The 23,486-nt window shown below is 35.8% G+C and overlaps 1 protein-coding gene and 1 long non-coding RNA gene across 6 annotated transcripts in view; one reads left to right on the forward strand and one right to left on the reverse strand.

Annotated features, from left to right (window-relative positions):
* The window catches only part of KRAS (KRAS proto-oncogene, GTPase), a 42,792-nt gene that overhangs the window by 13,706 nt on the left and 5,600 nt on the right, over positions 1-23,486 (reverse strand). For all 4 annotated transcript variants that reach the window (XM_025283402.3, XM_025283399.3, XM_025283401.3 and 1 more), the window contains 2 exons: positions 4,643-4,821; positions 3,492-3,651 (listed from right to left, as the gene is read on the reverse strand). In XM_025283402.3, the coding sequence (XP_025139187.1) occupies positions 3,492-3,651; positions 4,643-4,821 (339 nt within the window). The remainder of the gene's footprint in view (positions 1-3,491; positions 3,652-4,642; positions 4,822-23,486) is intronic.
* Positions 19,394-23,055, forward strand: LOC112584508. Of its 2 annotated transcripts, none has more exons than XR_003108723.3 (2): positions 19,394-19,899; positions 21,693-23,055. It is a non-coding gene; the product is annotated as an uncharacterized LOC112584508 (long non-coding RNA). The 2 variants fall into 2 exon arrangements; XR_003108722.3 differs by having other exon boundaries at positions 22,805-23,055.

A 23,486-nucleotide genomic window follows, 5' to 3' on the forward strand; every position in this document is an offset into this window, starting at 1 on the left:
AAACATTTTTAAGTTCATAAAACAAATTTTCACATTATGCTCAAATTGAGACCTCCAGAAAGCAAAAAAGCTGAATCAGAAGTAACATATACTCAGAGAATTCTGCTTTTGTCATCCACTTTCCTGAATGCTCCCCACTTTTGATTTTAGCAGACTGGAAAACACACTGCTGATTACCATGGTATCAACAATTTGGTTTCAACAGCCTTTGTGAACACTGCCATGCACTGCCCAAAGAGGCCAGAAAAATGTCATCTAGACAGCAGACTTTATTATACACTTGGAACACAGGGACCTGATGCAGCCTACCTGCAGAAACAAAAACTTCTTTGGCCTTTCAGATGTGGACTAAAAGAATAGCTGAAAACTATAATTTTATAAAAATATAAAAGAATTGTATTTTAGCCATAAAAATGGACTTTTTAAAATAAGAAACTAATTAAGTTGGTAAAATATATAGCTTGCAACCCTTACCTTAAAAATACTAGAGTAAAACTCTTACTTCTCTTTCACAGAATATGTAAATTTTACTTTAAAATTACTAATGTTAGCCTATAAAATTTAAGTTGAAGGTCTGACCTAACTTCTCGTGTCTGGTCAAAGAATACAGTTCCCTAGATAATCAACAAGCAGCACAGTACAACCCACAAGCCCAATGTAGCCACAGCCCATATTTTTGTACTGCCCACAAGTGAGTGATTTTTGCATTTTTAAAGAGCTGTAAGAAAAAAAAAAAAAAGCAACAGATATCACTTGGGGCCCAAAAGCCTAAAGTATTTATCATCTGACCCTCTGCAGAAAAAGCTTGCCAGTCCCTGACTTTTATCTATAAAAGTTCTAAATGCATGTTCCTACTAACTTAAATATAACTTTCTCTTGTTTTGTGTTTTAAGTGCATGCTCAAGACCAAAACAGGGCAGGAAACAAGTAGCTGCTGATAAACTACAATGAGGATATGCATATTCATTTTGCTCAAATAATAAATAAATAATAGAGATGAATATCAAAACGTTCTGCAGAAAATAGGGCTTCAAATTTTCACAAAAACTGGAGATGTAAATTAAAATTTATAAAAATTTACATATTTCATTTCCTCAATTACTTGGAATAGTTAATTCAAGTCTTCTAAGAGCATGCAAATATCAAATTAATTTCAACAGAGAGATGAATAAACTTTTGAGAGACAAATCAACAAGTCCATATAATAGAGAAATCAAAAATCAGAAACTAAATATTGAAGTTGTAGTTTAGCACCATAAATTACATAAACCAGATCAATAAAACAGGATATAAATATAAGAAAAGCTGAGGGCTAGAAGGTTAAGGAATAAAGTACAGTATTTCTTTGTAATATATCACTGTATACTTTAATTCGATGATCCATAAAAATGTCTACAAAACAAATTCAGGTTAATCCACTAGGTATCACATACCTACATTACCTTCCCTACCCCTCCCTCCACAAAAACCAGTATAAAACCTAAAAATCTATTTTAAAAGGAAACCAGGTAGTTTTCCGATTAGTTATGAATGCTGTGGTGTATTAAAGTATTAATGTCAAACATTAAGAATCAATATTACTTGTGAGGTAGTAACCATATAAGGATAGAAGACACAACTATTTTAGGCTCTTACATCAAACGAGAGTGGAGGGTAGCACTGGACAAGTAACAAGACTTCTTCTTCTGTCCTGTACTACCTTTCCACTCCAGATGTGGTCCATGTACCAAAGTCAGCATCACTTGAGAGCTTGTTAAAAATGCGGAATCACAGCTTCCAACCTAGGCCCTCATTCTAATTCAGAATTAGAATCTGGGTTTGAATAAGAAGCCCAGTTGATTTTTATGCATATTAAAGTATGAGAAGTACAGCTTTATTTGCAGCCCTTTACAACATCAGGCAAAGTCTCTTATTAGACTTTTTTCTTTCCTTTGTACAATGTAAACTAATATATCTCCCAATCTAAAATATTTATTTTTAAAGTTATAAATAATATGTTAATAAACTGTTAACGGTATAATCTAGGTAGCAGGTTTGCAAATGCTTTCAGTAAAAATCCTTCAATTTTATACCTGAAAAATTTGCATATGAAAGTGGGAGAAAAAGTTACAATGATATAATCATGTTTTCTGAGTACTTCTTAAGGGAAATCCAGGATTCTAGTCAGAGAAGACCAGTACGAAAATGATAAAAATCAAACCTCTTCCTAGTCTTTGGGACTAGGGAATGCTATGAATAAAATCTTAATTCTTTCAAAGTAAACTGAAGTAATGTATATACCAAGTATTTCTGTAACTTATAAATCAGGTTTTAGAATTAGATAATCTGTATTATGGTTAAAAACTATAGTAATTCAACTTTTGATTCCAAATGAAGACTTAAAATAGAATTTTTTTTTCACTGTGTACCAAATTTATACAACTAGAAAGTGGTACATATAATCTTCCACCAGGGAAGCAGACATATATATACTAGCTGAGTAATGGTTTACTTTTAAAATTTTTATCCCTTTACAAAATTCAGTGAAAGATCTAGAAGATGTTTTTATAAGTTTAACCATGTAAAAGATGTTTTTATAAGTTTAACCATGTAATGAGTTTTTCATCAATTTTCTTAACTTCTAGGATGATAAAGTTAAATTCCATGAGATTGGTTTTCCGGGCCATAACCAGACAAGGCCCCAAACAAATGTTCACCTTGTATGGAACATACCAGTATTCCATCATAACATTATATATTCCTTTCTAGGAATTTATTTATTCTATACGTTAAACTCTTATTTCACGCAAAGAGGTTAAATCATATCAATTAATTTTACCTAGGGAAAAAGTTACTTTTAAAATAAAGATAATTTTTGAAACAAAATTCAGGATCAATCTGGTGGTGGTGGTATTTTTTTCAGAACACAGTAAATGAATAACTGAGAATTCCTATTTGCTTTGTAAATATTCTCCTGCCTTAATGAAAACTTCCTGAAAAACATATATATCCTTTAAAAGAATATTCTAGCGAAGTAAAATTCTCCAAACACACAACATTTAATCTAGAAACATGACATAATATAAAAGCACTTCAAAAATAGGAAACTCAAAATTTGTTTGCCTGTTCTTTAATTTTAAAAATAAAACAGTAAAAAAAAAAAAAAAAAAAAATTCCCACATCTCTTGAATCCTGACTATAAGATGTGCTGAACTGTTCAATGTGGAAAGAAACCAAAGCCAAAAATAACGCATGGACACTGGAATGAGGACTGCCCTCTCATATCCTTTAGAGAACATTTACCAAGTAAATATTGTTTTACTTCCTACTTTAGTATAATGGAAAAAAAATCAACAGTTATGCTATCAGGTATGTACATTTATTAATGTTCATACCTTCCTGCTCCCAAAATGACATTATTGGAATATATATTATTAAATTGTGATTAATGATTAAAATCACTTGATATAGTTTGAGAGGAAAGATTTGTTATTTATTACAATTTTACTTACCTGTCTTGTCTTTGCTGATGTTTCAATAAAAGGAATTCCATAACTTCTTGCTAAGTCCTGAGCCTGTTTTGTGTCTACTGTTCTAGAAGGCAAATCACATTTATTTCCTACTAGAACCATAGGTACATCTTCAGAGTCTTTAACTCTTTTTATTTGTTCTCTGGGGAGGAAAAAAAAAAGTTATAGCACAGGAATTAGTAACAAAAATCTTTCAGAAACTATTCACAACTTTGTCTCATAAAATAAAGGTTGTTAATGTAATTCCTAGTTCCCATCACACCAGATTTTCCTTTCTCCTCCTCCTACTTGTTTTTCTCTATTCTAAACAGAGAGAACTTCTATGTCTTTTAAAAGATCAAATATCCAGAAATATAATAGTACTACAGTCTAATAGGTTCATATGCAGGTAGGTCACAATGATAAAACAGAAATAATGAAAAATTTTAGGCCAAAAAAGTGCTATGCCTAATTTTTAAAATTATAATCTTAAAAACACATACTGTGTACATTGTTAAATATATATATATAGAATTAATGTTTTTATAAAAACATGAATTACAACATTAACATATTTTTAACCTTCCATTCTTAAAAAAGAACACCAAGTGGAAAGATTTTATTTCTATGTGAACAATTATTTTAATAAAAGTAATCAATTTTATGCAAATTCGCCAAGATTCTTTAAAAACTGTATTAACACTTCTGTCTTTTAACTTCAGAGTTGTGTTTTTTCCTTAATTATCTAAAGCCAATAGTTATTTGATTCCAAGAAATGCCACACTAAATAGACTTATTTTTTAAGGCTATTCAAGTGGTGCCATCTCAATTATCTTTTCACATTTTTGTTCATGGTTTTCATTTTTATGATGGATCTAGCATAAAGCTTTGTTTCTCCAGTACAGAGTGGTTAAGAGCACAGGTTTTAGAGTCAAATAGACCTGCTTTTCAATTCCAGCATCGCCACTGTGTGATCTGGAACAAGCTGCTCAACTGCTCAATCCCTAAGATTTCATTTGCAAAACAGGGATATTACCTACCTCACAAAAATTATTTTATATTAGATAATTTGTGCATGGCAGTCAGCAAAGACTCAATAAATGGAGATAGAGTTACTCCTCAATGTCAATTTATTTTATTCAACTTAAACCCACCTATAATGGTGAATATCTTCAAATGATTTAGTATTATTTATGGCAAACACACAAAGAAAGCCCTCCCCAGTCCTCATGTACTGGTCCCTCATTGCACTGTACTCCTCTTGACCTGCTGTGTCGAGAATATCCAAGAGACAGGTTTCTCCATCAATTACTACTTGTTTCCTGTAGGAATCCTGAGAAGGGAGAAACACAGTCTGGGTTATCACGGTGCACCTTTTACTTCCAAAAAGGTGTTAGACACAACTCACAAACAAAAACCAATTCAATTCAAAACTGGGCAAATTGAATAGACAGGTTTCTAAAGAAAATACACAAATGGCCAATAAGTACATGAAAAGATGTTCAACCTCATTCAGGAAATGCAAATCAAAACGACAATGAGCTACCACTTCACTCCCATTAGAGTGGCTATTAAAAAAAAAAAAAGGTAATATAATAAGTGCTAGTAAGGATGCAGAGAAACTCGATCCATCAATTCCATTCCTAGGTATGTTAACAAAAGAACTGAAAGCAGAAACTCAAATACTTGTATGCCAATGGTCAAAGCATTACTTACAATAGATAAAATGTAGAACAACTCAAATGTTTGTTGGATAAAATGAATGGATAAATAAAATGTGGTGTGATGGCATGACTACACACATACACATACACACACTGAGTGGAATATTATTCAGCCATAAAAAGAAATGAAATTCTGATATATGCTATACAACACGGATGAACCTTGAAAACATTATGCTAAATGGAGTCTGACACAAAAAGACAAACATTCTATGATTCCATTTATACTGAGACACCTAGAAAAGGTCAAGTCACAGAGACAAAAAGTAGGAAAGACATTACCTGGGGCTGAGGAGAGGGGAATTGGCGAGTTATTATTTAATAGGCACAGAGTTTCAGTTTGGGATGAGGAAAAACTTCTGGAAACAGCCGGAGCTACTGGTTGTCCAATGTTGTGAATTTAACTTATTGTCACTCAACTGTACACTTAAAATTATGGCAATGATCAATTTTATGTGTATCTTACCACAGTTTTAAAAGTTTTTTTTTTAAAAAAACAAGATGTTACAAGAAGATTCAACAATGCAAATGCACAGACTGATAACAAAAAGACCCAAAATTCTCTGTAAAGAAAAATAATTATTACAAAATGGGATAGCTCTATCAACTCTTAGTATTCTGGATGATTTAGAGGGCAAGAAAAACCAAGAAACTTACAAATAATTGTCATGCATTTATTTTACCTGTAGTCAAGGGAATTCATAAGAGAATGGTCAATACTGAGAATTTTCATACCCTCCATAGTACATTTCTACAGTCCTGGGAACAGTATTTAACAGTCAGATAGATACTATGAAACTGCTAAAGAGAATGATTGTTCTGTCTGCAAATTCTGTGAGATCCCTAGTAAAAAAGACAGGGAGTGGAAAAGAAAAGAGAAAGAGTTGGATACCTTAGAGGCACTGCAACTCAAAAAGGGAGTAAAGAAAAGAGGGTGAGTAACATAAGACTCCTGAAATGAAATTTGACTTTCCTCTGACTTTTGATTAGTCTGTGTGTATCTACTCAGTCACTCAGTCGTGTCCAACTCTTTGTGACCCCATGGACTGTAGCCTGACAGACTCCCCTATCCATGGGATTTCCCAGGCAAGAATACTAGAGTGGGTTACCAGTCTCCTCCAAGGGATCTTCCCAACCCAGGGATCAAACCCACATATCCTGCATTGGTAAGCGGATTCTTTACCACTGAGCCACCTGGGAACCTGGGAACCTTTTGATTAATCCTCATGCCTAAAAGATTTCACACACTGTCTGCCAAAACAGACTTCAAAAAATAAGGGAAAGAGCTGGTGTAAGGTGAGGTCATGGAAGCAGAGGCAGGGCTAATTAATAATGGGTATAAAGTATAAGCCTAAGGACGCTGTTTCTTCTTGTTCCACCTTTAGTTCATGAATTACTTTACAAACCAATCTATTATTTAAAAAGTGGTCATTAAAAATTATGTTTTTGGTAAAATGTCTGAAAAAATGTCCACAGCATACAGAGTATTCTAAGATACACATGTGACATGTTCCCAGTATAGAGATACACATCTGTATAAGCGTATCTATATATACATTAAAAAAACTCATGGTGGTATGTATGTTAATGTTAACAAAGGCTATGTCTCTGATGGGAAGAATTAATTTAAGAAATAATTGATTACTTATCTTTTTTTGGTAACAGATATTATTTTTAATGTATTTCTTTGCCTCTTAACTTTAAAAAGTATGAAAGATTACCATATTAGACTATGATCTTGTGCTTATCTTTTAAAGTAAACTGTATTTTCCAAATGTCTATAATAAAAAGCTATTGATCTCACTAGTCAGAAAAGAAGGATGAATATTTAGTTTTCTAAACAAGAAGCTCTCGACCAAAGATTTGAACATTTGGTTGACATTTTATTTTAGCCTAAAAGAGCTGGACACAACTTAGCGATTAAACAACAAGAAAAAACAACAAATTCCCTTAATTAACCACTTGAAAGAACTCCTGTATATTATAAATTATTTAATAAAAACCAGTGTTTTCAAGGTATAATGAAAGAGCAGGAATTCAGAGCAAAGTACAGTGTATTCAAGTCAATCCATTCATTACCCAAGTGTGGCTACTGAGCATGTAAAACAGACCAAAGACTTTTCCTCACAGTCTTCACTTGCCAAAACTAGTGCAAGTTAACCTTATGGTTAATAGTTTCTTTAGTCTTTGAAATTTCCTATCAACAATGAATTACAGACTATAGTTTCTGGAGCCATACAGATCTATACCTAAGGCGTGGCTGGAGGATCACTCACATGTGATGACAGATACTGCCTCTAAAACAAACACCTCAGTAAATTCCCATTTACAAAATTTTCAAACACTCTGTGTTTCAAAAGGATGTAACGTGGAACAGCAGCAGTTTCTGCATGTATTTCATAGCATGTTCCCAGGATGAACACTCCATCAAAGAGACTGGGAAACTGGGAAAGCAGTCTCTATTCATTCCTATTATCTTTTCCCTTCTAAGCCCTAAAGATACTGACAGCAAGGTTCTGACTCACATTCTGCTATTGAAAAAAAAAAAAATCTACAACCTGCCTATAAACAATGAGGTGGAATCTGCTGATTACAAAGAATAGGTTTAGGTTAAAAACGTAAACCCACTTTGGCCACCTCATGCAAAGAGTTGACTCACTGGAAAAGACTCTAATGCTGGGAGGGATTGGTGGCAGGAGAAGGGGATGACAGTGGATGAGATGGCTGGATGGCATCACCGACTTGATGGATGTGAGTTTGGGTGAACTCCAGGAGTTGGTGATGGACAGGGAGGCCTGGCGTGCTGCGGTCCATGGGGTCGCAAAGAGTCGGACACGCCTGAGAGACTGAACTGAACTGAACTGAACAACGTAAACCAGTATTTCCCAAGTTAATTTTAACTAGAGTCATCCTTAGAAGCGTAACTAGTCACTGAGCTATATAAAAAGGCAATACAACTTGGTAAAAACTTAAGAACAAAAGTGTTACATGGTGAGATGTGATCTGAAAAGAACTGACAGGTTTTAAGACAAAGCAGACAGCAAGCACAACAAAAATGACACGTGAATACTAGAGCGTTTGTTCCAGCTTCAGAGCAGCCATAAGAAAAAAAGTATATGGAGGTAAGAAAAAAATGTATGCATCAATGGAGACTCTTTCCCAAGATGAAAAGCCTAAATAAGCAAACTACAGCCCACAGGCCAAATCCTGCTCACTTGTTTTTGTGTGGCCTATGAGCCAAGAACAGTTTTTAGGTTTCTAAATGGTTGTTAAAAAAAAAGATTATGTGACAAAGAACCAAATGATGCTTAACAGAAGTTTGCCAACCCCGCTCTAAGCTTATTAACACCTTATCACAAATCTAAAGTACTCTTAACATATATTACTCCTTTTATTTGTAAAAAAACAAATCATCACTGAAAAAAAATACAGGTTATAAAGCATAACCAGTTTAAAACCACATAAATTCCACAATGAAACTAGTTAAAGATAAAGCAAAAAAGGGAATAAGACTTTACATTTTTAATTAGTGTTATTTCCAGAATAGTACTAATAATATAGAATAAACTTTTAGATCAGGTACATATGTTACTAACATCCTCTGGAAACTAGGATAAAAGAAAGCCACTTAAAAACTAACTCAACACAATAAAATGATAAATGAGGGAAAGTTATTCCATAATTTCCCCTTATTCCCAGCTAAAGTACTATTTTTTTCATTTAAAAAAGAAAAAGTTTTCTAAATGAAATATACTACGCTGGCAAAAATTAAACACAGACTGAAGCCAAACATTCCTGGTGATACAGTTTACAGGTACAGCCCTTTGGGAAAGCAAGTACAGTACTTATCAAGAGCCACAAAATGTTCATAGCCTTTGACACAGTAATGCTACTTATGGTAAAGGATGCTAAGAAAATATGGTTTACTTTCAAAAAACTAGAGATAAGAAATATACTTAACATGTATATCCCAAAACATTTTACCACAGAGCACAAAATTACAGATTTTTAATACCCACAATCTTATGCCATTTATCTATTTTCAAAATATACTCCAAATCCAAGCACTCAGCACCATCACCCTAGCCCAATGTGCTTGTGTCTCAGGCAATATCCTACAATTGCTTTCTAGCGATTGTTGCTAGTCCTACAATATATATTCTAACAGCAGCTGGTGATCATATTATAATCTGCAACTATGTACTTATGTGTAATTATTCAAGTCGATATCCCCTACTTGGATGCACACTCCAGGATGGTTCAGCTTGCATCTGTTTTACTCACTACTATGTACCCTATGTGTCAGTCTTGAACACAGGAGGTATTCAGTAGTTGAACAAATGAATAAACCACTCCACTGTAAACATATGCAGGCACTATAAAACAGTCTTATAGAAACAGCTGTAAGAATCAACCTCCCTGACTTCAAACTATACTACAAAGCTACAGTCATCAAGACAGTATGGTCCTGGCACAAAAAAATAAATACGGAACAATGGAACAAGACAGAAAGCCCAAAGATAAACCCACGCATATATGGACACCTTTTCTTTGACAAAGGAGGCAAGAACATACAACGGAAAAAAGACAGTGTCTTCAATAAGTGGTACAATAAGCTGTCCTGGAAAAACTGGACACCTACATGTAAAAGAAAGAAATTAAGAACACTCCCTAACACCATATACAAAAATAAACTCAAAACAGATTAAATACTTAAATGTAAGGCCAAAAACTATAAGGCTCTTAGAGGAAAACATAGGCAGTACACTCTGACATAAATCGCAGGAAGATTCTCTTTAACACACATCCTAAATTAACAGAAATAAAAACAAACAAACAAAAAAAAAACAAATGGGACCCAGTAAAACTTAAAGTTTCTGCACAGCAAAGGAAACTATAAACAAGATGAAGATAACCCTCAAAATGGGAGAAAATAATTGCAAACATAGTAACCAACAGAGGATTAATCTCCAAAATATATAAGCAGCTCATACAGCTTAATGTCAAAAAAATGAACATAATCAAAACATGCGCAGAAGACCTAAACAGACATTTCTCCAAAAAAGACATACAGACAGCCAATAAACACAAAAAAAGATGCTCAACACTGCTCATTATTCAGTTCAGTGGCTCAGTCCCGTCCAACTCTTTGCAACCCCATGGACTGCAGCATGCCAGGCTTTCATGTCCACCATCAACTCCCAGAGTTTACTCAAATTCATGTCCATTGAGTCCCTGATGCCATCCAACCATCTCTTCCTCTGTCGTCCCTTTCTCCTCCTGCCTTCAAGCTTTCCCAGCATCATGGTCTTTTCCAATGACCTAGTTTTTCGCATCAGGTGACCAAAGTATTGGAGCTTCAGCATCAGTCCTTCCAATGAATATGCAGGACTGATTTCCTTTAGAATTGACTGGTTTGATCTCTTTGCTGTCCAAGGGACTCTCAACAGTCTTCTCCAATACCACAGTTCAAAAGCTCATTATCAGAGAAATGCAAATCAAAACTACAAACCTCACACCAGTCAGAATGGCCATCATCAAAAAATTTACAAACAATAAATGCTGGCGAAGATGTGGAGATAAGGGAATCCTCCTGCATAGTTGTGAGAAATGTAAACTGACATAGTCGCTACGGAGAACAGTGCGGAAATTCCTTAAAAACTAGGAATAAATCTACCATATGACCCCGCAATCCCACTACTGGGCATATACCCTGAGAAAAGCATAATTCTAAAAGACATATGTATCCCAATGTTCACTGCAGCAATATTTACCATAGCCAGGACTTGGAAGCAACCTAGATATCCATCAACAGATGAATGCATTAAGATGTGGTACATATATACAATGGATTATTACTTAGCCATAAAAAGGAACGGATATGAGTCAGTTGTAGTGAGGTGAATGAACCTAGACCCTCTTATACACAGTGAAATAAATCAGAAAGAGAAAAACAAATATTACATATTAACGCATATATATATGGAATCTAGAAAAGTAGTACTGATGACTCGAACAGAGAACAGGCCTGTGGATACATGGACACAGTCAGGGAAGGTGAGATGGGGCAAACTGCGAACGTAGCACTGACATACACACACTACCACGTATGAAACAGACAGCGGGAAGCTGCTATTTAACACAGGGAGCTCAGCCTGGTGTTGTGTGATGACCTACAGGAGAAGGGTGGGGGGAGGGGAGGAGGCTCAAGAGGCAGGGGATATATATTAATATGCAATTATGACTGATTCACGTTGTTGTATGGCAGAAATCAACACAATAATGTAAAGCAATTTTCCACTAATTAAAAAATAATAATAATCAACAGGGTGTACCCATCTCATCACCACTCACTCAACAATAGGTCTTACATTTTTATTTTTCTCAGTTTGTTAGACCAAAACACTATTGTTTTAATATCTCTTTCTTTGAGGACTAGTAATGTTACATAGTTTTTATTTTTCATATTTATTCCCATAACCTGTGTCCTTTGCCCTTTTGGTCTTTTTTGTACTGACCCAAAAAAAGTCAATGCCAAAGAATGCACAAACTACTGCACAATCACACTCATCTCACATGCTAGTAAAGTAATGCTCAAAATTCTCCATGCCAGGCTTCAGCAATACATGACCCGTCAACTCCCAGATGTTCAAGCTGGTTTTAGAAAAGGCAGAGGAACCAGAGATCAAATTGCCAACATCTGGTGGATCACAGAAAAAGGAAGCGAGTTCCAGAAAAACATCTATTTCTGCTTTATTGACTATGCCAAAGCCTTTGACTGTGTGGATCACAATAAACTGTGGAAAACTGTGAAAAAGATGGGAATACCAGACCATCTGACCTGCCTCTTGAGAAACCTGTATGCAGTCAGGAAGCAACAGTTAGAACTGGACATGGAACAACAGACTGATTCCAAACAGAAAAAGGAATATGTCAAGGCTGTATATTGTCACCCTGTTTATTTAACTTATATGCAGAGTACATCATGAGAAACACTGGGCTGGAGAAAGCACAAGCTAGAATCAAGATTGCTGGGAGAAATATCAATAACCTCAGATATGCAGATGACACCACCCTTATGGCAGAAATGAAGAACTAATGGGCCTCTTGATGAAAGTGAAGGAGGAGAGTGAAAAAGTTGGCTTAAAGCTCAACATTCAGAAAACTAAGATCACGGCATCTGGTCCCATCACTTCATGGGAAATAGATGGAGAAACAGTGGAAACAGTGTCAGACTTTAGTTTTTTGGGCTCCAAAATCACTGTAGATGGTGACTGCACCCATGAAATTAAATAACGCTTACTCCTTGGAAGGAAAGTTATGACCAACCTAGACAGCATATTAAAAAGCCGAGGCACATCTTTGCCAACAAAGGTCCGTCTAGTCAAGGCTATGGTTTTTCCAGTAGTCATGTATGTATGTGAGAGTCGGACTATAAAGAAAGCTGAGCGCAGAAGAATTGATGCCTTTGAACTGTGGTGTTGGAGAAGACTCTTCAGTCCCTTGGACTGCAGGGAGATCCAACCAGTCCATCCTAAAGGAGATCAGTCCTGAGTGTTCATCAGAAGGACTGATGCTGAAGCTGAAACTCCAATACTTTGGCCACCTGATGCAAAGAGCTGACTCATTTGGAAAGACACTGTTGCTGGGAAAGATTGAGGGCAGGAGGAGAAGGGGATGACAGAGGATGAGATCGTTGGATGGCATCACCGACTCAACGGACGTTAAGTTTGGGTGAACTCCGGGAGTTGGTGATGGACAGGGAGGCCTGGCGTGCTGCAGTTCATGGGGTCGCAAAGAGTCGGACATGACTGAGTGACTGAACTGAACCAAATGAAGTTTTTTAAAGTGTCTTCCAACTATTAAAGTGCCTTCAAGTGTTGTTTTATGTGTAGAAACTGATCTGTAAACTCAACACAGGAATTTGAAAGTTAAGAATACATCTTTCAAGAATGAGATAAACTCACTTATCAGGACATCATTTTGTCATTTTTCTATTATAATTAACAGTAATCAAGGTATTCAATATGTTCATCTTCTAACACATTCAGCTGAGTTTTCCACTAAGGCAGTTAACCCTGTCATGAGAAAACATATTACAGTAAACGAAAAATCTAAAGAAATTATTAACTTTTACTCTCCAGGAGTTGGTGATGGACAGGGATGCCTGGTGTGCTGCGATTCATGTGGTTGCAAAGAGTTGGACACGACTGAGCGACTGAACTGAACTGAAGAGTAATCATATTACTATTAATAGTAATTATGATAGCCAAGGCTTACTGAACCCTTATTTATATGTAGGATACTGTGATAAGCATATTACAAGCCTTATCCCATTTAATCTCCATCTTCATGCTGCTGATTCCATCAGATGCTCTTGTAAATACGAACAGGGCTGCTGGAAATGTCAGCTAATGTATTCTTTAAGGATTTACTTTTGAAATATTTGTGAGATTTTCTTATTGTGCTATTTTAAGTATTTTTCATGTACAGCTCTATAACACCAACAGAAAAAAATTGAGAAACTTTTACTCTTTCAATGCTCAAGTATTCTGCTACCCTTCTAAAAGATTCTATCATAGAATGATGTATGTATAAGAACATCCATGAACCCAGCACCCAGGTCTCCCAGATTGCAGGTAGATTCTTTACCAGCTGAGCCACAAGGGAAGCCCAAGAATATTGGAGTGGGTAGCCTATCCCTTCTCCAGGTAGATCTTCCTGACCCAGGAATCAAAGCGAGGTCTCCTGTATTGCAGGTGGATTCATTACCAACTGAGCTATCAGGAAAGCATATTCCATACACTGGTTATAAATCATCAAGTGATTGTACACAGCTAGTTCTCAAAGACAGCTAGAACATAAAATAGCCTGGTATGTTAGAATTACAATACAGAAACAAAGAATTTGGGACATACAAACACAGGCTTATTTATTAGTTCATTCCCACCTGCTGCTGCTGCTGCTAAGTCACTTCAGTCGTGTCCGACTCTGTGCGACCCCATAGACAGCAGCCCACCAGGCTCCCCCCTCCCCGGGATTCTCCAGGCAAAAACACTGAAGTGGGTTGCCATTTCCTTCTCCAATGCATGAAAGTGAAAAGTGAAAGTGAAGTCGCTCAGACCTACCTACTCCTTTCTCCCTTGCATCATAGGAACACTTACTAAAAATCCACTAGGTATCATATACTGTGCCAGGCATTAATAAAGTTTCTAACCTCAAAGAACTAGGTCTGGTGAAAGAGCTATGAATGTAAACATATGATTACAACTCAATGAAATAAATGCAAAACGCCTTATGTAGAACAAGATGGCAAATAAAAGAAGAGATCGACTTTGCTTATATGAATTAAGAAAGACAGGAGGACCACTCCAGGCAGAAAGGTGCAGAAATTGCACAGAAACATGAAACAGCATGCTCAGTACATGGAACCAACAAGTCCTTCTAAGAGACTACAGGCAATTAGAAGTGAAACTGCACCATCAAGCAGAGGCCAGGTTATGGAGGGTCCAATAAGCCATTTTAAGAAGTTTTGAACTTCACTGTATACTAAGTCATGAAAAGGTTTTTAAGTAGGGGGAGGATCAAATTGACATGATTCACTATTATTATGGTTCACTGCATTATTATGACAAATTATAGAAAGAGCCCAAACTAGAGGCTGGAAGATGCGTTTCAGAAGCTTTTACAAGAACCTGAAGTAAGGCAGCAACAGTATAAGATGGAGAAGATTAAACAGTTTTAATAAATACTTAACGGGTGAAACTGACAGAAAAACCTTCATATATCCCTTATAGCAACGTTTACAGCACTGTCATTCAAAATAGCCCAAAAGAGGACACTATCCAAATGCCCATCAACTGATGACTACATAAACAAATATTCATACAAGAGAATATTATTCAGCCATAGAGGAATGAAGTATCGAAACACAACATAGATGAACCTTGAAAAATTATCCTACATGAAGGAAACCAGACACAAAAGGCCACATATTGCATGGTTTCAATTAAATATTTAGAATAGGCAAATCCACAAAGACAGAAAATGGATTAATAGTTGCCAGGGGCTGACTGGAGAAGGGTTTGGGTCATAACTGCTAATTGGTATAGACTTAAATAGGGTGATGGTGATAGTTGCGTAACTTTGTGAATATACTAAAAACCACTGAACTGTACATTTTAAGAGGGTGAATTTTATGTTATGTGAATTATATTTCCATTGTTTTAAATGGCACAGCTGACTGTTTAGAGATGAGAACTTAAGAGGAAGGGGAAAGGAAAAGATGGGTTCAATCTGAGGCATGTTAAATTTCCTATGTTTGTAGGTTGCTCTGGTGCTATGACCTGCAGGCAGCTTTGACACACAGGTCTGATGCTCAGGGCCAAAGTCATCCAAACTAGAGATATACTCCTGAGCCTTGCATATGTGGCAGCTGCACAACTCCACTTACTTATGGTGTGCATGCGTTCAGTTGCTTAGTCATGTCCAACTCTTTGTGACCCTTTGAACTGTAGCCCATGAGGCTCCTCTGTCCATGGGATTTCCCATGCAAGAATACTGGAGTAGGTTGTCATTTCCTTCGCCAGGGTTATCTTCCCGACCCAGGGATCAAACCCACATCTCCTGTGTCTTCTGCACTGCAGGAAATCTTCTTTACCCACTAAGCCATCAGGAAAGGCCACTTGTGGTGTGTGAGTATGCACAAACTACTTAATCTGTAGTGTACTCTAAGCTCCCATTCCTTTAGCTATAAAAGTGGGTAAATAATAATACATAGGACTTTGTATACAGGTTAAAGACCATGAAAATTCCTTTATAAAATGAAAAGTCCTATAAAAAGCTAACTGAACATCTACACCTGGACCACTTTTCCCAAAATCACTCACTGTATTTCAAAATAAATATAATGGAGCTAGATAAGATCCAGGGAAAAAGAGCTAAAACTCTGAGGTTTATGAAGGATTTCTGTACTGTTAAGGAGCAAGGGTGTTAAAAGAGCTTGTTCTCACGGCAGAATTCTGATTAAGACATTCATTAAAAGTAAGGATAAAGAAAACAAAGACTTCTTTCAAATAATGGATATTTGAAATTATAAAAACCCATCAACTCTTAGCTTAGGACTAGAGAATAAAATGGGTACTATGCCCAAGAGATAAAACTAGTTCAAAAATCTGAATAAACTCAAGGAAAATTTGAATGACAAAGTTTCGAAAATAAGCCTATATCTGTAACCTGTTGAAGTCATGTGGCATTCTCCCACAAATTATCACTTGATGTCAAAGTCAGATTGGATCCATCATGGATCCAATCTTAATAATTACAGATGCCAATATAATTTTCATATATTGAATTATGTACCTCTCAGCTATTCTTTAATTGGCCTAATACCAATTTCTTTGTATATTTTTATCTCTAATACATCTGTATTATTCAATTCCTCAAGGTTTTAAAGGGGGGAAGAAAATAAATATGAAGTAATCTAATAGTACCTAATACTCTAGTGACTCTTCTCCCTCAAAAATGAAGATGTATTTTTCCCTCAAACAGTATATACTCATTAAAAAAAAAAAAATACTACGGAGAGTGTGGCATATGTCCTACCATATTTTATGTACATATTCCCATACAAAGGGCTATGATACAGCTTCTTACATAATGAACCATTTTTCAATGTCAGTACATACAAATCTACTTAATCCCTTCCAACAACTGTGTAATATCATTTATATAAATATACCATAACTTACTTCACCCATTCCTTACTAGTAGATGTGCAGATTATTTTCACTTTTAAAAATTGTAAACAGTGCAATAAACACTCCTGGATATACATTTAAACATTTATCCAATTGAATCTTTCAGGTAAATTTCTGTAAGTGGGATCAATTGACATGTGGTTTCCATTTTGACATGTATTGCTAATCCGATGACCTCCAGAAAAGTTTACAATAATGTATGTTCCCATTGCAGCATAAAGTGTACACATTTTTCCATACCTTTCCAGGTGTGCTATCATTCTAATCTTAGCCATTATGAAAATAAAAATGTTATTTATGGAATTCCCTGATGGTTTAGTGGTTAAGACTCCACACTGTCACTGTCGAAAGCATGGGTTCAATCCCTGATTGGGGAACTAAGATACCCTAAGCTGCAGAGTGCAGCCAAAAAAAAAAAAAAAAAGTTATTTATTGTTTGAACCTGCATGGCCATATTAATGAAGTATCCCTTAATATGCTTCTACAGCACCTTTTGTGTGAGTGTGGATAGGTTGGCTATTTGTGTGCTTAGCCCCCACACCCCCGTTTTTATCTTTTTGGATGTTTGCTTTTTTCTAATTCAGATACAGAAGAAAGTCCTGACTTGATAGATGATGCAAATAGTTTTCCCAGGTTTTCCTTATATTTCCTTATATTTTTGTTAAAGATGTCTTAATTTCCATGTAGCCAAACAGCTCGACTTTTTCCTAAATGGTTTAAGAATGCTTTGAAAAAGTGAAAAGAATCCCTACTTTTCTTAATGGAGAAAAATATTTAATCCCAAGTCTACAAATAGAAAAGCTAACCTAATGTTAAATAACTCAATCTGTGTTAACTGACATTATCATTTTTATTTCCACAGCTAATGTTTAACATTAATTAATGTTGATTAATTAATATTTAAAACTTACATATAGGAGAGAAAGATACAGAGGAAAAATGAACTCATGATTTTCAAATAAAATCTGCCTCTTAGCTCTGTCTGCTGAAACGGGTCTAGAAGCAGTGACATCCCAGTAGCAACAAGAACACCCAATATCCAGGTCTTGATGTCTAAACAGCATTCCCTATTAAAATGAATTAGGGCCCTTTGGACAAATGGCTGAGTCCAAGATAGAGACAGGTAAAGTGAACCTGGAATATACTGTGCCAGAAAGTAAGGAAGAGTTCAAAAACTGATGGAGATATGTCAATAAGATACAGAGGCCAGCTTAAAAGCAATTTCACTGGTCATATCAAAAATAAATGTGAGCATCAAAATCAGTGATTATAGGAATAGACTTTAAAACATCAAATGAAAAAAGAACCTGTGAGTCACTACTGATATAAATTAGACAAACCAAATAAAGAGAGGGGAGAGAAGAGAGAACCCTTACTTATGGTAGCTGTCAACTAATAAATGCAGAAGTAATGACAGAGTCAGATTACCCACCATTGTGCAGTCACGATGGTGGTAGTTTAACATGATGAGAATCATCAGTGGCTGCTACAACCCACTGGGTGCGAGTGTATTGGAGAACAAGATATTTACAGTCTCAAAGCATCTCCCCACAGAGTACCTATTATAAAGAATTAAAGATACCTTCACAGAGATAAAACTGATAATGAGATAGCTATGACATTAGCCACTAACCAGTGCTAACATAACACCATTAACAATGCAACAAGCCAGGATCTTGTGCCTCCTGATGCGATACCCCAAGGAGGGTATGACATCACTTTCAGAGTATTTCTACCGAAATATTTCTACCAAAAATGTTTAATCTGAACCTGACCATAGGGAAACCATCAGACAAAACTAAACGAGAAGATGTTCCACAAAACAACTGGCCTGAATTCTTCAAAATGTGCCACTGTCATGAATGACTGAGAAAAGCTGAGAAACTTCTAGACTGTGAGATGCGACAGCTAATTTGTGATCCTGAGATAAGGGAGAAAAAAGACTGCTAAAAGCATATTCTGGAAACTGATAACATTTGACAACGAAATACATATTAGACTTTTTATCAGTGTTGAACTTCCTAAATTTTGTCATTGTGTTGGAGTTATACAAGAAATTATCCTTGCTGTTAGAAGACAGTCAGCAAGCTTGTTCCAAAAAGGACTAGACAGTAATTGGTCTCTTGCAACCACTCAATTCTGACACTGTAGTGCAAAAGCTACACTACAAGCAGCTGTGCCCCAATTAAACTTGACAAAAACAGAAACAAGCTTTACTGGGCCAACAGGCAGGTCAGTTTGCAGACCCCTGTATCCAGAGGAAAGGGGTCCCAACATACTCAACTTATTTTCAAAGAATTCAACAAACATAAATAATATGTATTCAAGTATGTGTGTACATAGGGCTTCCCAGGTAGCATTAGTGGTAAAGAACCTGCCTGCCAATGCAGGAGATGTAAGAGAGCGGGTTCGGTCCCTGGGTTGGGAAGATTCCCTGGAGGGGGACATGGCAACACACTCCAGTATTCTTGCCTGGAGAACCCCATGGACAGCGGAGCCTGATGGACTACAGTCCATGGAATCGCAAACAGTCAGACACGACTAAAGTAACTCAGCACTTATGGATGCTCATAGAGAGGTATACACACTTAAAGCAAATTTGTGTAGTTTAAAGGTAAGAGGTATTCACTGTACAATTTTTTTTAACTACTTTTCCATGGGTTTCAGTTCAATCACTTCAGTCGCTCAGTCGTGTCCGACTCTGCAACTCCATGAATCGCAGCACGCCAGACCTCCCTGTCCATCACCAACTCCCGAAGTTCACTCAAACTCACGTCCATCGAGTCGGTGATGCCATCCAGCCATCTCATCCTCTGGCGTCCCCTTTTCCTCCTGCCCCCAATCCCTCCCAGCATCAGAGTCTTTTCCAATGAGTCAACTCTTCGCATGTTGAAATGTGCCAAATAGAAAGTTCAAAAATTACCTAAGGTAAGCACTGTATCCCTATTTAATCCTCTCAAATATTTTATTTTTACTATCCATTTTTAATTTTATTATATTAAGATCACAATAATATAACTGTTCCATAAACCTAGGTACTATGAGATAATATAATTAAGATATAAGAAATCTATTGCCCTCCTAAAGCATAAAGCCTCTAAGTTACATACAATTAGGATTACTGTCTATAAACAGTAGATCTGCTTCCAAATATGTCTAAGACTAATAAGCTCCACAACGGCAATGATCTGGTGGCCCCTTTTGTTTCTCAATGTATTTGTAGACCCTAGGAAGGCTGCTTTGTATTTGAAGACCCTAGGAAGTACTGAGTAGGCACTGAATAACATTTATAGAATTAAGAAATTAATTACATGGTAAACCAGAATCTTATGAGATGCCAAACCATAAAAAGTTTTCCTTTTATTTCCATTGCCAACTTTCATTTGAATGTTTTTAAAGTTTTGTATTTATAAAAACTCCAAAGTTAGAATAAAACATGCCCAATAATTTTTATCATTCAGGTCTCAATAAATAGTTATTATTAAATAAATATTCTTAAATTGACCTAAATACAGTACCTGAATTTTGTGTTAGTTTATTCTAAAAACAAATTAACACAATAAGGTACTCTCAATTATTCTACAGTCCTATAAAACTGCACATAATGTTATCTTTCAGCTTATCAGTTTTGAATAGGCCATTCCTAACACCCCACGAAATTCATCACTAAGCTTTGAACTCTGTAAGGCACCTCCTGTGTGCACCAAAAGAAACTCACAGACCTGAAGTGCCACTTCTTGTCCCCTCAGACAAAGCAGCCTCAATCAATGTTAACAAGGGCACCGCCCTGTTTTCTTCACATTGCTGCTTTTCCACTCTTAGTTAAAAATATTCACTCACATATTTATTTATGCCTAACTAGTTCACACAGTAATCTTAATACTAGCAGAGAAAAACTGATACTTTAGATTGTTAAAACATTATATAAAATAAGACTTTTAAATAAAATTTATAGTTATAAATTGTTTATACCCACAGCTTAAATAGAAAAAACATCCAAACTTAGGATTTCAATTGTTATTATAAAAGCAAGTAAGTTGACCAGTAGAGGGCACTCAGTTGAAAGTGGGGGGGGGTGGCTGAAGAGAGGCCACAGCCTTGAAGAGAAAGAAAGGCATTTACAAAACTGCTGTGTACCTTGTTTTAAAAACAACAATGTTTTTACAGAACTCCAGAGTAAGCTAATATACTGCTAGTTTAGAAAGTGAAAGGTTTCCATCTATACTATGTTAAAAAAAAAATCTAACATAAACCACTCTCACGGACTTGAATCTCACAACTTACAGAATGTTTAAAGCTGTATGTAATGCATATTAGGGTCTCAGCCTGGGCACTACTGACATCTAGGGCCATGTCATTTTGGGGGGGGGCTGTCCCATGCACTACAGGGAGGTTAACAGAACCCTCGACCTCTGTCCACTATAGATGCCAGTAGCAGTCCCCATCCTCAAGCTGTGACAACCAAAATTGTCTCCAGATGATTGACAAATGTCCCCTGAGGGGCAAAGTCACCACCCATTCCTCCTTAGTACCTACTGATACATGGGTTTTTTTTTTAAACAAAAAAGAAAGGAATGAAAGACAAAAGAAACTTAACAGCTTATATCATTAAACAGTGCTTTTCTTAAATTCCTATTTAATACTGATTTAATTCTCTAAAGTTTAAATACCTTAATCAGCAAGTAAATTCCACAATTAACATGGAAATTTTTTTTTCAAAGAGAAACTGATATATCTTGGCGAATAAACAGCTCAGAGCGCTAGAGATGGAACCAATCAATTCAATTACAAATCCATTCTTCCTTATTGAGGAGAGAACTGTTTCATCAGAGACTGAATTATAAATGTCACATTAACAGAAGCATGCAGATGTCAATGAATTGGAGCCCGGGAGGAAATACTTCTTTTATCTATTTTTATATTATATCCAGTAGATACTGGTTATATATTTGCTTACTGACCACCTGATCCTTCCAATCTCCACTTCCATTTTCCTGCTTCCACCAAATTTTACCTTAGAAAATACATTTCAGAGAATGTATTTTTATAATAATCATGACCTCCAAACTATTAAAAGTACGCATTATTTCTAGCCTAGTATTGTATTTGAGGACTGAGTTTTTAATAATCCTGCACCACTAAAAAGGTCTTTCGTTCCCTCTCAGAACTCCTAGATGAGCTTCATAAAAGATAAAGATAAAATCTTCTCAGCATAGAAGTAAAGGTGATTATCATGCAAATATAAACATGCTCCATCCATGCATCATACCCAATTCTGTATCAATCTCTGCCATTAAGATGCCTGATAGAATGCTGAGTTCAAATTTTGATATATTGGGAAATCCGAATCAGCCTCCAATATTAAATATTTTCTTAATTTGAAGCCCAGTTTTTTCATTTTTAAAAAGCTATACAAGAGTACAGTGGAAATTCCACTTAACTTGATCTCAGAAAACTTAAAATTCTATCACTTACTAGCTAAGTATCCTTAAGCAAGTTACAACCTCTCAGAGACCATTGTTATTAATAAAATGAAACTATGACCACCTTTCTTACAGTATAAATCTCTGCAAATTCTAAACAACTAGAAAATAAGGTATTACTTAATTAGAAATTTTTCTCTAAACTTCTTTCCCCTTGTTTTAACGCAGGAAAACTGATGAGAATTCCAAATGTGCCAAGTCTATGGCCTCTCTTATTTTCTCTGACCTATAGTGTTCACCAATCAAAAACTTTAGCAGTAGTGATGCTCACTATTCTTCAACTTTTTATAAAAATGTCATGTATTTTTGTTTATTAAAATAAACTTCTGGATCTCCTGCTTTTCTTCTAGTTGAACTACACCAAGAATTTAATGTGTCGGTTCCCTCAGAGACTCACTGTCACTAGGGAGATAAGAGACAATCTCCGAAACCTTTTCCCAGGTGACTGCTCTAGTGACGGGACGTCAGTTTCAAAGTTCACGGGTCATCAATGCTTCCCTGGGTCAAGTCTTCTGATTTGGCAGAAATCCTATCAGAGTTAATGGGTTTGAATTTATAAGCTTTTTCTTCCCCCCAAATAAAGGAGAGCCTTTTAGCTTTATTTAAAATTTATATTACACTTAAACAATTTTGACCAAAAGGTTTTCTAACCTTTTTTTTTTAAATCACATTCTTAATATATCATTCTTGACCTCTGATAGGAAACAGAGCATAATGGAATTCCTCAGATTTTCAGAGAAGATGGGCACTTCTGCTACAACCATATTCCAGAATCCTAGGAAAACCACCGTGCTTTGCTTAACTTAAATTCTATTAAAACTCCTTTTTACTTCCAATTTAAATGGTGGAATAGGCTGGCTTTGGGAACAGGTGAACTATTTAATCCTCCTCAAAGTGAAAAATAAACCCACCAGCACTGAACTGACTTGCCAAGAGGAAATACAGAGTGACTCTTACATAGGTGGGTCACTTAAGTTAGACTCTCCTTTTTACTAATGAGAAATTATTAAACCTGGAAGCCATGTAAAAGTT

Source organism: Bubalus bubalis, chromosome 4 (genome assembly GCF_019923935.1).
Source record: "Bubalus bubalis isolate 160015118507 breed Murrah chromosome 4, NDDB_SH_1, whole genome shotgun sequence".
Taxonomy (NCBI): domain Eukaryota; kingdom Metazoa; phylum Chordata; class Mammalia; order Artiodactyla; family Bovidae; genus Bubalus; species Bubalus bubalis.